The 15,092-nt window shown below is 39.0% G+C and overlaps 1 protein-coding gene across 1 annotated transcript; it reads left to right on the forward strand.

Moving 5' to 3' along the window:
- On the forward strand, nucleotides 70–10,327 carry TMED7 (transmembrane p24 trafficking protein 7). The gene is made up of 3 exons (XM_018053725.1): nucleotides 70–538; nucleotides 5,238–5,483; nucleotides 8,886–10,327. Exons 1-3 carry the CDS (start codon nucleotides 344–346, stop codon nucleotides 9,120–9,122), a joined length of 678 nt encoding a protein of 225 aa, XP_017909214.1. The 5' UTR covers nucleotides 70–343; the 3' UTR covers nucleotides 9,123–10,327.

Consider the following 15,092-nt stretch of genomic DNA (forward strand, 5'->3'; position numbering starts at 1 on the left):
CGGCCGGGGCGAGCACATCCGGGTCGCGGGAGCCGGCGCCTCAGGCCCCGCCTCGTCTGCCCCGATCCCTAGTCCCCGCTTCCGGCCGTCGCAGGCCTTTTCCGCCTGTTCTCTGCCTGCCTTGTTTCCGCTCCTCGGGTCGCTCTGGCCTCTGGGCCCGGGTGCCTCAGTACTTTCCGCCGTACCCAGGGATTCGCTCCGCATTTCGACTCTCTCCGGGGCTCGGAGCCACGCGGCGGTGCGTCTTGGTGGCGCCGCCCGGGTCGAGGCCTGCCGCGCCGCGGCGAGTTCGTGCAGACCTGACCCCGCGTCTCCCCAGCTCCGTTGAGGCCGCCGCCTCGGGATGCCCCGGCTGGGGTCCGCGCCGCGCTGGGCGGCCGCCGCGGGCCGTTGGGGCTGCAGGCTGCTCGTGCTGCTGCTGTTCCTGGTGCCGGGCCCCGGCGGCGCCTCCGAGATCACCTTCGAGCTGCCCGACAATGCCAAGCAGTGTTTCTACGAGGACATCACGCAGGGCACCAAGTGCACCCTCGAATTCCAGGTACTACGGGCTCAGGCAGTTGCCGGCCCCAGCTCGCGGTTCCAGGGTCGAGGCCGTTTTTTCATTCTCTGTTTTCAGGAATCACATCTAGGTAGCCGATGCAGGCCATTTGGCTTTCCTTCCTGAAACCTTGCGCATTAGATAGTTAAGAACAGATATTAAGATACATGAATTCCAGAAATGCTTCCTGTGTGTGTGACTTTTCCATCCATTCTCTAATGTCCTTCATTTTGAACTTTCTTCCTTAAGAGTTTAAAAAAAAAAAAATTACTCCTGTTCTGTAGTGCCTTAGTCAGTTCGCCACTCTCTAAACCACACCTCCACTTTCATCGTATTTCAAGTGCTGACCAATATCTGACTCCATTGCTTTTCAGTTTTTCCATGGATGTTAAGGACTTATTGGGTAATGTCCCTGTCGTTGGAAGAGCTCTATTCCAGACCAGATGACCATCTGCCAGAGGTTTTGTAGAAGGAATTGCTGTGATAAGTGAAAGACACTTGTTCATCTTGGGATTATATAAAAGTGGTTATTTAACAGATGTAGTTTCTTAACTTGGTTAGAACATTCTTTACTCTGCTTCTTTTTTTTTCTTTGATCTTTGGAATCTCTTGGCTTCCTTCAGGGAGCGATTTGATAGCGAACTGTAAAGCATAAGTTATAAATGCTTTGGTGAGGAGAAAGGAGGAATGGACTTTGCAGGGTCATTATGGAAACAGTGACTAGGAATTTGGAGAATTGTGGTAATTACGACTAGAAATTTGAAGCAATACTACAGCTGGGAATAAGGAGCCAGAAGAAGGGAGGTCAACAGGGGCCAGACGATGTAGTGCCCAGCTGGTCGAGTTAAGGATTTTAGTTTTTCCTGAGAGTATGAGAAGCTGTGGTAAGGTTGTAAGCAGTGCAATGACAAGTTCTAAGTTTTCTGGGTAGCTGTAGGGAGATTAACTTGAGCAGGTAGAGAAAGTATTGTGGAGAGCTGCCAAGTACATGTATCAGTAAAAGACTGATTAGGATGCTGTTGTAGCGATTCAGGCTGAGGCTAGGGTGGTAGCAGCAGGGAGAAGGAAAGTGAAAGGTGAAAGGACGGAAGATACTCTTTATGTAAAATCCACAGAAGTTGCTGATAATTTGGCTACAGTGAGTGAGGGAGGCCAAGGATGACTCTTTAGCTTGCTTAACTTCATGAGGACAGAAAAGATGATGGCAAGAATTGTAATATAAAGTGTCAGCGAAAAGCTAATTTTTTTGAACTTAAATATTTCTTGACTTCTGTATGCAGATGCTGTGCTTGGTGGTGAGAGTACTATTATACAGGCTAAAAAATCAGCATCTGTTGTGTGGCAGACAGTATACCAAGCATTTCAGGTGTGTCATTTAATTCCCTGGACAACCCAATATGAGATGGGTATAGCTTTTATTACTCATTTACTAGTGATACCCAAGGTCACACACTGTAGCAGTAGCAGAATTAGTATGCAGTTCTAGGTTAAGTTCTTAACCATTGTACTACCTCTGAAAGATAAATGAGGCTGACCTTGACCTCAGGGACCTGACATTCACATGGTCATGTAATGTTGAGTGCAGTAATGAAAGTACACCCCAACTATTGTGCTGGCTGAAGATGGAGAATCATCAGGGGAAATTTAGCGGAGGATCTGCTGTGTGAGCTGAGTCTGGAGGGATAAATAATAGTTGCTGTACAAGTGGCAGAGGGGAAAAGGACTTCCTCAGCAGATATGTTACGTTTGTGAGACTTAGTTCCAGCAAGCCTGAAAATTAGCCTGCGTCGGCACTGAAATATACTGAGTAGCAGCGTTGCTTTGTAATTGTGGATCTGAGGACTTTAGGGCCGATTTATACCAGTTTGTCTGCATTGTTCCTTGACAACAGTGAGACTGATGATTTGTACATGCTCAGTGTGAGTCCCCCGAGAGTCTGCTACTGAGAGTGGTTACATGGCAGAAATATGCCTATGTGAACAGCGAAATATAAGAAACCCAGTCCAGACTCCTGGTTTGGGCTCACCAGTTCCACGGTGTTTCCTGTACACCTGGGTGGTTCCTGATCCAAGTGGGTTTGCTCTGGCCTCATTCCTCAGAGCATGAGGACAGGGGAGCCCGGACCTGACTTCTTGTGTCCTCTTGCCATGAGACAGCTTTTGGCTATGATGTTTGACACTGTAATCTCTTCCTCTAATCAATTGTAGATTTGTAAGCATAATCATTTTGGGTCCTGTGGTTCTTTAGCAAACAGACCCTGTGTTACCTGTCACTGTTAGTGCAGAGACGTGTTCAGAGAATTCTGGCATTCTGGTGTTTCTGGAACACAGTGAGAAAGGGTATAAAAGGTGCTGAGACTTCCTTGAGGAAGTGCTAGGGAGTAGTGTGCTGTTGATGACAGGTTTGGGTTTTTCTGTAGGCCACAGGAGTTATCAAAAGGTCTTAGGACGCGTGGGGAAGGAGGTGTTACCATCATCTAGAGGAGATGCTGCTAAATGTGCTTCAGGGCACAGGGCAGTGCAGCCCCTACAGCAAAGACTGTTCACCCCAAATAATTCAACCGAGGTTAAGAAACCCTGGATTAGACAGAGGAGAGACTGGGTTCTGGGAAGACCTTTTAGGAAATTGTGGCAGTAATCCTGTCTGGACTGTGGATCGGGAACCGAAGAGATGGAGTGAATTTGAGAGAAGCAGTAATATCGAGATTCTGTGCCTAACTGGGCAGGTAGGGACACATCATTCAAAATAATCTCCAGTTTCTTTCTTACGTGATCAGACAGATTGTTGGCCCCTGATGGCTCAGCGGTAAAGAGTCCGCCTGCCAGTGCAGGAGATGCAGGCGACGTGGGTTCAGTCCCTGGGTTGGGAAGATCCCCTGGAGAAGGACATGGCAACCCACTCCAGTATTCTTACCTGGGAAATCCCACGGACAGAGGAGCCTGGCGGGCTACAGTCCGTGGGGTCGCAAAGAGTTGGGCATGACTTAGCCACTAAACAACAACAACCTTTATCTGAAGTAAGATTATTTGTTTTAAAGTTTGGTAGAAGAAAACTGGCAGGATGATCAATTTGGGTTCTGTTTTTTTGTTTGGATGTATGTTTTGATTATTTAAAGTACTATGGTGTTAAGTATGAATAGTTGGCTCTGTAAAATGCAGTATTTCACCTAGAAAGGTTGTTCACTTTTGGTGAAAGGGGGAATACCCAATTGATATGACGTCATTTTTGTGTCAGATGTTATATCTATATGTTAATATTTGCCTGTTTTACAATTTCCTAAATGCCCAGTTATATTTCATTCAAGTATCGAAATGATCTTGTAACATAGTTCAGTTATTCATATCTCTTTAGTGACAAAGGTCATGTAAGTAACCAGTCTTCTTTGAAGTCCAAAGTTTGATCTCTGTTCTACAAATCTAGAATGTCAATATTATGCTAGACCAGAAGGGTCAAGCTTGAAAATAGCAATACATCTAACGGTGGTTGGAAATCCTCTACCCAGTGCCTCTTCGTTGCGTCCTCCTCAGGTATGGGGTCGCACAGAGTCGGACACGACTGAAGTGACTTAGCAGCAGCAGCAGCAGGTGGATCAGGCACCCTGTGATTCTTCTCCTGTCTCCTCTCCCTCTTCTCAGTTTTTCCTCCTCTTTACTCCTTTGCTTTTTTCCTCTCTTATACTTGTCCAGGTACCTCAGGAAAAACCTCTTCCTCTCTTCATTTGTGTAATTCAGATGGCTCAGATTGTGACGGCTCAGATATGCTTATGCTGAATAAGCATAACCCCTTGAAAATAGTTCCATGGTCCTCTTCAGAAGCATTTCACCTACCTCTGCTTTCCTTTCATATGCTTTCCTGTAAATACAGACTTTGCAGATGAACAAAAGATTTATCTGCTTTTGCATTGTTCTGTTTTGGTTTTCCTTTAATCATATGTGTTTAAGCAATGTAGTTTAATCATTTATGCTTCTCTTGGAAACAAATTTATAATAATGATATACTCTTAGAACAACCCACAAGTCATTTCTCTTCAAAATGTAATTCAAAACAAAGTATGCAAAAAAAAAAAAAAAAAAGTATGCATCGAATTCCGTATAACTGACCTGTAAAGGAACTTAAGAAGCACAGCCTGTAATCTGGCAGTAAAATGAGTTTCAGTTCGATAAGCATAGTGGCATGGGGTGTTGGGCTAAAGACTGATTGACTTTACTGCTTCACTGAACGGTCTGTGAGTGCTTGGATCCTGCTAATGGGAGACTAGGTGAGGAAATTTGCGGAAGGAAAGTAAGTACTACGTGGCAGTTAGCTTAGGGTTAAGAGTATACATTTGGCATCAGCCTCTTATGAGGTGAATAATCTTGGGTAGATAATTTATTTTAACTCAGGTTCTTAGTTTGTAAAATGAGGGGGAAATGCCCTCTTGGAGGGTTGTGGTAGAATTAAGTAATGGAGGAACCGTCTTGGCGTGTTGGTTCATTCCCTCTCCCCGTCATGAGGAAATGTGTTCAGTTTCTGTAAAGCTTTAGTTGAACTGAAATCTGCCTCCCAGGACCCATTCACTGGTAGAAATCAAGAAACATAAAATTGCCTGTGATTGTTTTAAAAACCTTACAGCTATTTTAACAGGAAACCTGACTAATTTCTCAGACTTGTTCCTTGCAGTGATCTCTTCACTTTTTGTTTGGTTTTTTCTCTTTTGTAGGTTATTACAGGTGGTCACTACGATGTAGATTGTCGACTAGAAGATCCTGATGGTAATGTGCTCTACAAGGAGATGAAGAAACAGTATGATAGTTACACCTTCACAGCCTCCAAAAACGGGACATACAAATTTTGCTTTAGCAATGAATTTTCTACTTTCACACATAAAACTGTATATTTTGATTTTCAAGTTGGAGAAGACCCACCTTTGTTTCCTAGTGAGAACCGAGTCAGTGCTCTTACCCAGGTAATAAGTCATGTTTAAAGGGGGGAAATGGCATAATTTAACATGCATTAACTCATTGATGAAACACCAAATCTTGTGACTTTAACACAATCTTTAAGACCTATCTTAACTCTTACAGTATATTAGGCATTTCACAGAGAACTTCAGACTTTTTTAGTGAAGACCAGTGTTAAAGTATTTTATGAAAAGAAAATAGACATTAAAATAAGAGGATCACTTTGGTAGAAACATCCTTGACAAAGGAATGTTAAAAGCCTAAACAGTGCTCCAACATTCTGAAGCATCTTCTGTAATTCATGGAGGAATGTTGCTACTGTAACTTAGCAGGTTGACATAAGTGGAAGCAAAGTGATGCCATAATTAGTATATACATATGTATATATTTGCATACACACACTTTTATACAATTTAGTGTTCGCAGACTGCTGTTACAATAACTTTTGCTGTACCTGAAGGTTAAATAGTAAAGATTACTAGTAAGTCATCTAACAAAAATCAAAAATAGTTAAGGTAGCTAAATTGGGTTTTATTTTGAAGAAGAGCTTAATGAGAGAAAGATAGCAAGAGAAATTTTGAGTCAGTGAGCAAATACTGCTCAGGTGATGAGAAGGGCTATTTTATTTCTGATTTAAATACAGTATGAGCTTAGAGTATGTCTAAAAGATACTCAGTTTGGTTTTCAAAATAATTATTTACCACTTTCCTATTAAAACCTTAAATTGAATTTCCATGTTTCCAGGTTCCAGGTAGTGTCTTGACCAAGATCACATAGTGATAGAGGCACTTTTTAAGAGTGTGTTAGAGCCTTAATTCATAAACCTATTATAAACATTAATAAGATGTGTTCAGATGTTCATATTTTTAGTAATGTTCTTTTTATGTTAGCATCATGTGTGAACAGCACTTTGTAAAAAGGGTTTTTGGGGGGCCATTGTTTATAACTCAACTTCAGCAGTTTTAATTTGTATAATACAATAGCTTGCTTTAAAAACCTAAGTAGATAAATGCTTTTAGGATCACTTAACATCCTTTATTTGTATCATATTTTTAAGCTCTTATTTCCATTTTTCCACTTTTAAAAAGTCTCCTATAAAGCAGATGTTAATGCAATAGAGTTTTAAAAAATTACCAGCTGAGAAATGGCCAAATAAATGGTAGTGTTTTGCTAAATCACCATTTTTTCACCATTAATAAATAGAATGACTAAAGTCAATGGTGTTCATATATAAAGGCTGGTGGGGAATTTTATAACAGATCTGATATCCCCTAAATCTAATCATCATTCACAAATGCAGAGATAACTAGATTGTTAGCATGTCTTCTGATAAAATGCAGTAAGTCCATTACATTGCCTGTGTGATATTCCCAGTCAGAATATTAATAACTGAATCCCATGAAGTCTGTGGCTCTAACCGTAAATTATAAGAAATACAGAGGATAGAGGAACACCAGGGGGAATAATCAACAAAATCCAGGAAGTGGGAAATACTGATGGAAAGAGGACCCAGATGAATTTTCAACAAGTAGATGGGCAGGGGGTAAAAAAACAGGAAGAGAACCGAAAGATTAAAGAAGACTTGAAAGACATGTCAGCTAAATGATTATACTGACCTTGTTTGCCTTCTGATTTGGAAATGACTTTGCTGAGGTGTTTGGGGAAATCTGAACACTGTCTGCCTTTTTCCTCTGGGCCGTGACACGTGACTTGCAGATCTTAGCTCCCTCCTAGGGGTCGAACCCTGGCCAAGGCACTGAGCACCAAGCCCTAGCCACTAGATGGTCAGGGCTTTCCACTGGCTTTATACCTGATAACTTTTAAGGAGTTATTTTTACTCTGTATTACAGGGCCACTGGGATTATGTTTTTTAAATTGTTACCTTTCAGAAATAAATATGAAATGTAGAAGTATAGCTGAAATGGTAAAATATGTGAGATACTTTAATTGGAATGGGGAGGAAGATGGGTGAAGTAAGATTAGCCGTGTTTAATTATTGACATGGGGTTCATCATACTAATCTCTATACTTTTTAAGACATGAGAACATTTCCATTTTGAAGGTAGAATGAAAAATAAAAAACTAACACTACCTCAAAAATTGTATGAATCCACATAAGTAGTTCTTTAATTTCTGTGATTTTCTCTAGTTCAGTAATTCTTAACCTGTGCCCTTTTGTCATGGTTCAAGAATCCCTTGAATGCTCTGAACTTGTGTCAAATCCTTGTTTTTATACATGCTTTTCAGAGGAAGAATTCTTAGACTGTTCATCATTTTGAGACTACATGGAAAGCAAAGAAATGCTAGAAGCACCTGTCTACCTCTTACTAAAACCTAGAAATCATTCATTTTAGTACATGGTGATCTTCCATTCTTAGGAACCAAAAAAAAAAAAAAAAAACAAGAAGCAAAAAAGTATGAGATTTCTAATCGGTAAATTCAATTTGTAGACCTCCTAATTTCTCATACTTTTTAAAGAAACTTTCTCTGAAATATTTTTGTAACTATTCCTTTTCTACTTTTTGGTAGAACTTTATTAAGTGCTTAAATTATTTTCTAATGTCTTATTAAAATTACAACAAACTAATTTTTTAAAAACTCCTAATATGTGGTTTGTGATGTAAAATAAGTATAATATAATAAAACCTGTATCTCACTATACCAGGGTTAAATTTTCAGCAGTAGAAAAATATTAAACTAGTTGTTTGTATACAACAACCAGAGAAATTAGACTCTTAACCCTTCTCAAGCAAACAGTGTAATGTAGAAAAAGGTAAGATGTCATCAGATGAAGGCCCACCGACTCACAGTGAAAATAAGACTTAGGTCCCATTGAGAACATATATATTGTTTTTGTTGACTGGAATGAGGGAGAAACTTACCTAGCAAAGTGGTCAGTGTGGGGGAAAACTTCCCACTTTGAAGTTTTCAGCTGTTTTTAAGAAACTTGAAATAACTTTGGCTGACAGTCTGCTTTTACGCCATATTTCGCTCATTTTTGAATATACTTGGACTTTGACTCATATGCATACTGTTGGTCAAATTTACTGACCTGTCATTCTCTTCCTCCTAATTCTTCCTCTTGGAGAACCTGGCCTTAAAATTCTGTCGCCACCAGCCTTCGCTGCTTTGTGTCTCTTCTGCTGTTCACGATCCGCCCGCCACCTCACAGATGCCGCAGCTGCCGCGCTCCAGTTTGGGGCGAGCAGCTGCCAGTCATCCTAGTGGGAGTGAGTGAAAGGGCTGCTCTGCCAGGGCCACTGACGTGAGTGAGTGAGTGAACGAGGGCCAGTTCAGTGAATGTTAGTCACATGAGGACTTGCGGTCACAGCGAAAGAAACGATGGATATGCTGGATGGGGTGCGCAGAAAGTATGAAACCTACTAACTGAAACTCTTTCTCTTTAGATGGAATCTGCCTGTGTTTCAATTCATGAAGCTCTGAAATCTGTCATTGACTATCAGACTCACTTCCGACTGAGAGAAGCTCAAGGCCGAAGCAGAGCTGAGGATCTGAACACGAGAGTGGCCTACTGGTCAGTAGGAGAAGCCCTCATTCTCCTGGTGGTTAGCATAGGGCAGGTATTCCTCTTGAAAAGCTTCTTCTCCGATAAAAGAACCACAACAACTCGCGTTGGATCGTAGTTTGAGAATTGATGCACCATTGCCGCTGTAATATTGCTGTCCTCCAATTGATTTTAGGTGCCGAAGAGCTTGACATGGCAACATTTTTAGGACCTTACTCATACACTTGTTGGGGGGCGGGGGGGATGTATAATGCATATCCCCAAGCTGTGGAAAGGACACCTTTTTTTATTTGTAAAGGTAGAAAAACTTTGGGACTTATTTTGGGCTATTCATAAATATTCAACACAAGGATCTATACTTTTCTGGGTTGTTTCTATCTACTCTTCACACACTAAACTTTGGTAATTTTGATTCCTCTTATCCTTTTAAAACTACTTTTCTTGTAAGCAGTGGATATTTTAAACAAAGCCTTCAATTTAATGTCAACGTGTTGTGGAGGAAGAAAATTACCTTTTAGTTGTTTATAGTAAATAAAGTTTTGTTTTTAAGGAAACCAAATGTGATTAACTGTAGCCCAAGCCCTATTCTGCATTGTTTAATTTTATGAGGAAAAAATCTACCATAGAAATGTTAGTTAATATTGATATAATTTTAAATTGACACATCATGGTTTAATTTATTTCTCAGTAGCTTGGAAAATGTCATTCTTGTTGTTTGGGTTTATTCTATGATCTATGAGCAGATATGTCCTTCTTTTCATAGAGACATTCTTACCACACAGGAACTAGTATGTTTCAGTAACAGAGTTTACAGAGACCTTAAAAATCAGACTGTTAACAGGTAGAACAATCACAGAATAAATTAAGACACTACAATGGGGAGCAAATGACATGAGAAAACTTGTAGTGAGTTATCAGCACACATTACATTTTCAGTGCTTTTACAAAGAAAAAAGGTGATCTGTTTCATTAAACGTTGAATTGGCTGATTCTTGCTCTAATGTGGCTTTAATATCGAGAGTCACTCCTAGCTTTAATTGACAGTTGTTCATATAAAAGTTGTAACAGTGCCATACATTTTATTCTGGTGGGTGTGATGCACTGAGAAGTTAGTTTCTTTGGTTTTTTTCTTTCTTTTTCTTCTCTGTTTTTTGGGGTTTGTTTGTTTTTTGTCTTGCACATGTAATTTCTACAATCTCTGATTTAGCAGCCCTAAGATGATTTAAAAATTTAGAATGCTGTGTGTGTGTTTCTTATTTGATAATCTTCATTGATTGTACTGCATTTAATGAGTATTAAATAGTGCATTTTCTGTACACTATAGGATTTAGTCTGTGTTTGTATTTTATAACTTGCATAAGTTGAGCTGACTGAAATAAGATTTTGTTCCAGGTATTCTAGGATAGAATACAAGATGATGCAAAGTTGTGTTTAAAGCTCTTATGCTGTTTAAAAAAAAAAAAAATTATGACTGCTTTTTGCCATATTTCTCTCCCCCACCTAAAAGTGATGAGTGCTGAACATGACTGGCATATTTTTAGGACTTTGGTATGTGGTACTACAGAATTGGACAGCAATTTCGGTCACTTAACCGCCACCTACTAAAAGTTAGCTCCTAATTCTAAGTTGTCTTAAAATGCACATACACTTCTGCACGTAAGAGCAAGATGAATTCAGGGTGTCCGGCTTGCTAACTTAAAGTGCTACAGTGCAGCAAAGGATGAACATACTTCCAACCCTGTGCTTCTAAAATGTTTGAAGACCAAATAGCTACTCCTTCAACAATATTTATCAATGGATTAAGAACTGAAGTTTAAGGTTTTACAGATTTCTCTGTTGGGGTTCTTGTCCTGCAGCTTTTTAAGTGTCCCTCTGTATTTAGATTTGCAGATTTTAAACAGTACTGTTAAAGTGATAAGCCTGAGCGTATGTTGAATGTCCTTTTCAGGTTGCCTGCCTGCTCTTGTGTTCAGATAGTTACACCATAATTAAGCAGAGTTGGGTATCATCAAAGTGCCAAATTTGGCATAGATAATAGTTATTTAATCTGTACCTATCTAAACTTAATGATATTTAAAGACTGTTACCACAAATAACTTGTGATAAAACTATTGAGGTATATTAAAAAGTTTTAAATCACCACTGTTACCTGTTGTAGAAAATAGTACTGACTTAGTCTAGTCTGTAACTGGTTACAGTGTGATGGCTTGTCTATCTTCAACTAGGTATGTATATAAAAATTAGAAAATACATATCTACCTGGATATGAATATTAAGTAGAACTTTTCCTTCTCCTGTATAATTTATAGCTCATCTTTTTTCTTTAATCCGTTCATAACTTGTTGCTGCAGTTTGAATTTCTCAGATGTTTCTATATGGATACACGGCTCAGAATACTTATTTAAACATCATTAGCTGTATGTCTTTTTAAAGTAGAATAAATAATGGAAAGGGAATTGATATGCAAATTTATACTAAAATTCCAACTGTGTGAAGATAACATTTAAAGATACTACTTTGCTAATAATCTAAACATTCTTTTTATTAAAGAAGCAGATGGTCTGGGGTTCACAGCTTTCATCCTGGCTTGATGGTAACCAACTTTGAAAACACAGTTGACTGAAAAGCGATTAAAATTGCTCTAAGTTCTTTTAAAGATTTCCTTTGAATCTCTACTATCCAGTTTTGCTTCAGTTTGTAAATTTGTAACATTTATGGTTAAACAGGACAAAGCAGACCCTATTGGCTATTGTTTTCAAAAATTAAACAAATTGATATATAAATTATTTAGAGGGCGTTTTCATTTACTTTTGAAAAGAAAAGAAATTTGTCTAAATGACACATGTTGGTTCTGCAGGATTGTACCAATCAATTCTTGTAGAATTAAAAAAAAAATCTTTCAACAAACTGACTTCACTTATTTCTGTCAAGATTTAAGTCTTTTTAAAGCTCCTTAGCAACTTAGACCTTGGAGTGCAGTTTTGTAGCAAGAGAGTGATAATTTATTTCATATTTCATTGGAACATAGACTGACCAACAAAGTAAGTTAAAGAAAAGGAATACAACCTCTAATCACCTCACTTTTTAACCTTCTTTTAGGTTTTCTTACTGAAAGTTGGGAAAGGAAGTTTAGCCTTCAGTTCCCTAAAGTGCTGCTTAGTTTTTAGGTAAGGTAACATTTGGTTGTATAATATCAAGTTTTCTCAATGTTGTTCCCCCTTTATAATGTCATGGGGGACACTCTGGCTCCTAGGCACAAGTCTACAAAAGTAGCAGATAAATAACAGTAATACAGGTTAACATCAGTCTTTTACTTGTGTTGACCCATTGCATCTTTGCAGTGATCCTCTGAAGTAAGGATGTTATTCCCATTTTACAAATGAGGAAATGGAGGTTAAGAAACCTGCCTGTATCAGTAATTAGCAAAATATATGAGCCATGGCACTGTGGTTCCAGACCCCTCTTTCTCAACCACTATGCCGTAGTACCTACAAATACCACTGAAGAGTAGATCTCTGAAGGCTTAGCAATATACCTCAGTAGTGGTTCAGTGCTTTGGTTTTGGAGTTATAGACAAGATCAGATCATGGTTGGGTGATCTCACACAAATGATCTTGTTAACTCCATATATTTCTTTTTCTTCATTTGTTACTAAGGTTATTTCTACTACAATGAGAATATAATGAGATATTTATTATAAAGCACTTAGGCTCCATGTCTATCATATACAAGTGCTTAATAATAGCTGTGTTTTTGTCATTGGTCCAATTTAATCTCTTGATCTTTCTTTAGTTCTTAAAGTTCTTACTGTAACCTAAGCTCATACGGCTCTTAAATAATATGTAACAAATACAGAAGTCCATCGTGTACATAATAATCTGCTAGGAGTTTCAAAAATGAGTAAGATAATCTGACTTCCAGGAACATAACAGTTGGGGGAGATGAGATAGCTATATAAGGAACTAATGTTAGTAAGTCGTGAAACAGGAAGAACTTGAGGTTTCTAAGATACCTACAGGGTGCTAAAGGAGCAAGAAAATAAATAGATCAAAAGACTTCCCACAGCATTTTGCTTTGTTCTCTTCCAAAGTCGGGAGGGAGCATGGTTGTCTAGCTGGGCCAGCAGTTGAATTAATCTCTAAATCAGGGATGTCTATTTATTGGTATAGATAAAAAAAATATGTTGTTACTAGTAAAGGTGATCTCCTGAATAACTTCTCCATCTTGGTGGTTTTCCGAATTCTGGAGGAAAATACAGGGATGTTATCCCTAAACCACAGTATGTGCTATTTTTCAGTCTACATTTCTCCACTTTATCCACAAGCTAGCATTATTAGGATGTTTGCTGAAATCTAGAAATAACACAGGGTCTGGCATAATCTGTTTTTAGTGCTGTAATTACTAGTGACTACTATTACCTTGTGGCTCAGCTGGTAAAGAATCCGCCTGCAATGCGGGAGACCTGGGTTCGATCCCTGGGTTGGGAAGATGCCCTGGAGAAGGGAAAGGCTCCCCACTCCAGTGTTCTGGCCTGGAGAATTCCGTGGTCTGTAACATCCATGGGGCCGCAAAGAGTTGGACATGACTGAGCAACTTTGACTCACTCACTCACTCACTACTACCTTAAAAAGAGAAGGGAACACAGGGATTTCAGAAATTGTGGTTCATACAGTAAAACTGACCAGGAATCTACCATCGACTTTGATGTATTTCATTTGAGAAATTGTGGTTCACAGAGTAAAACTGACCAGTAATCCACCATCCACTTTGATGTCTTTCATTTGAGAAACTGTGGTTCAGAGAGTAAAAGTGACCAGTAATCCACCATCCACTTTGATGTATTTCAGTTTTTCTACAGATTAATGTATATATTTTTAAAGAATTGGTATTGTCTATAACAAATTTTTAAAACTTTAAAAAATTGTAAACAGGGTATTAAACATGTACAGCCTAAAGAGAAATAAAATTATAAAGCACATACTGAATAACCCATGCTCAGATTAAGAAATGTAGTATTGCCAACACCATAAAAGGCTCTGTGTATCCTTTCCTGACTATTTCTTCATTAGCGATAACCAGTGTTTCACTTATAATGAAAATATATTTTCTTTTTACTAGTTATATATGCTAGTTCTTCTTGAACTTTTAAAAAATTTTCCAAGTAATCACAAACTCGGTTTTTTATTAGTAAATACAAAATCATGTGTTTGAATATTTTGTTAATATCAAATTGCTGTCAGCCTGCCTGATTGCTTGCTTTCTGTGCATGCTTACTCACGTGCTTCTCTCCTCATCAGCAACAGTTCAGTGTGGTCACTGGACCATACTCCAAATAGTACTGATGTCTACATTCCTGAAAAATGCCCAAAAAAACCAGGCAGAAGTAAACATGAATAAATGAAGTTTAATGGAATATTAAATTCTATTTAATAAATTAGATGTTACATATATTCCTTTGTGACTTTGTTTAGCAAAGTCATCCATGGTAAAGCATATAGCTATAGTGTCGTTACTGTGTAGTAGTCCATCTTATAAATATACTAAAGTTATGATCTTTTCTTACACGATGGCATTTGAATTGTTCCTAGATTTTTGCTATTCTAAAGCCACTATCAACATTTTTGTATGTTACGTCCTGTTTGCACATATGTATCATCCCTTGAGAATACCAGGGCTTCCCTGATAGCTCAGTTGGTAAAGAACGCACCTGCAATGCGGGAGACCCCAGTTTGATCCCTGGGTTGGGAAGATCCCCCGGAGAATACCCACTCCAGTATTCTGGCCTGGAGAAGTCCATGGACTGTACAGTCCATGGGGTCACAGAGTTGGACACGACTAAGTGACTTTCTAGAGGATACATCTAGGAGTGGGATGTTTGCTTACTGTGTGTGTCTTGTTCACTAGGTGACGTCTAACTTTTTAAAGCCATAGTATCAATTAGTGCTTTCACCAGTAACAATGGAAAGTTCCATGTTTGTGCTGTTAGACTTTTAAAACTTTAGCGTCTCCTGGGTTTGTAATGTTGTAAAAGCAACACTTAAGAAGTTGAGAGGAGCTTCCCTGGCGGTCCAGTGGCTGAGACTCCGTG

This window comes from Capra hircus, chromosome 10, assembly GCF_001704415.2.
Source record: "Capra hircus breed San Clemente chromosome 10, ASM170441v1, whole genome shotgun sequence".
NCBI lineage: Eukaryota > Metazoa > Chordata > Mammalia > Artiodactyla > Bovidae > Capra > Capra hircus.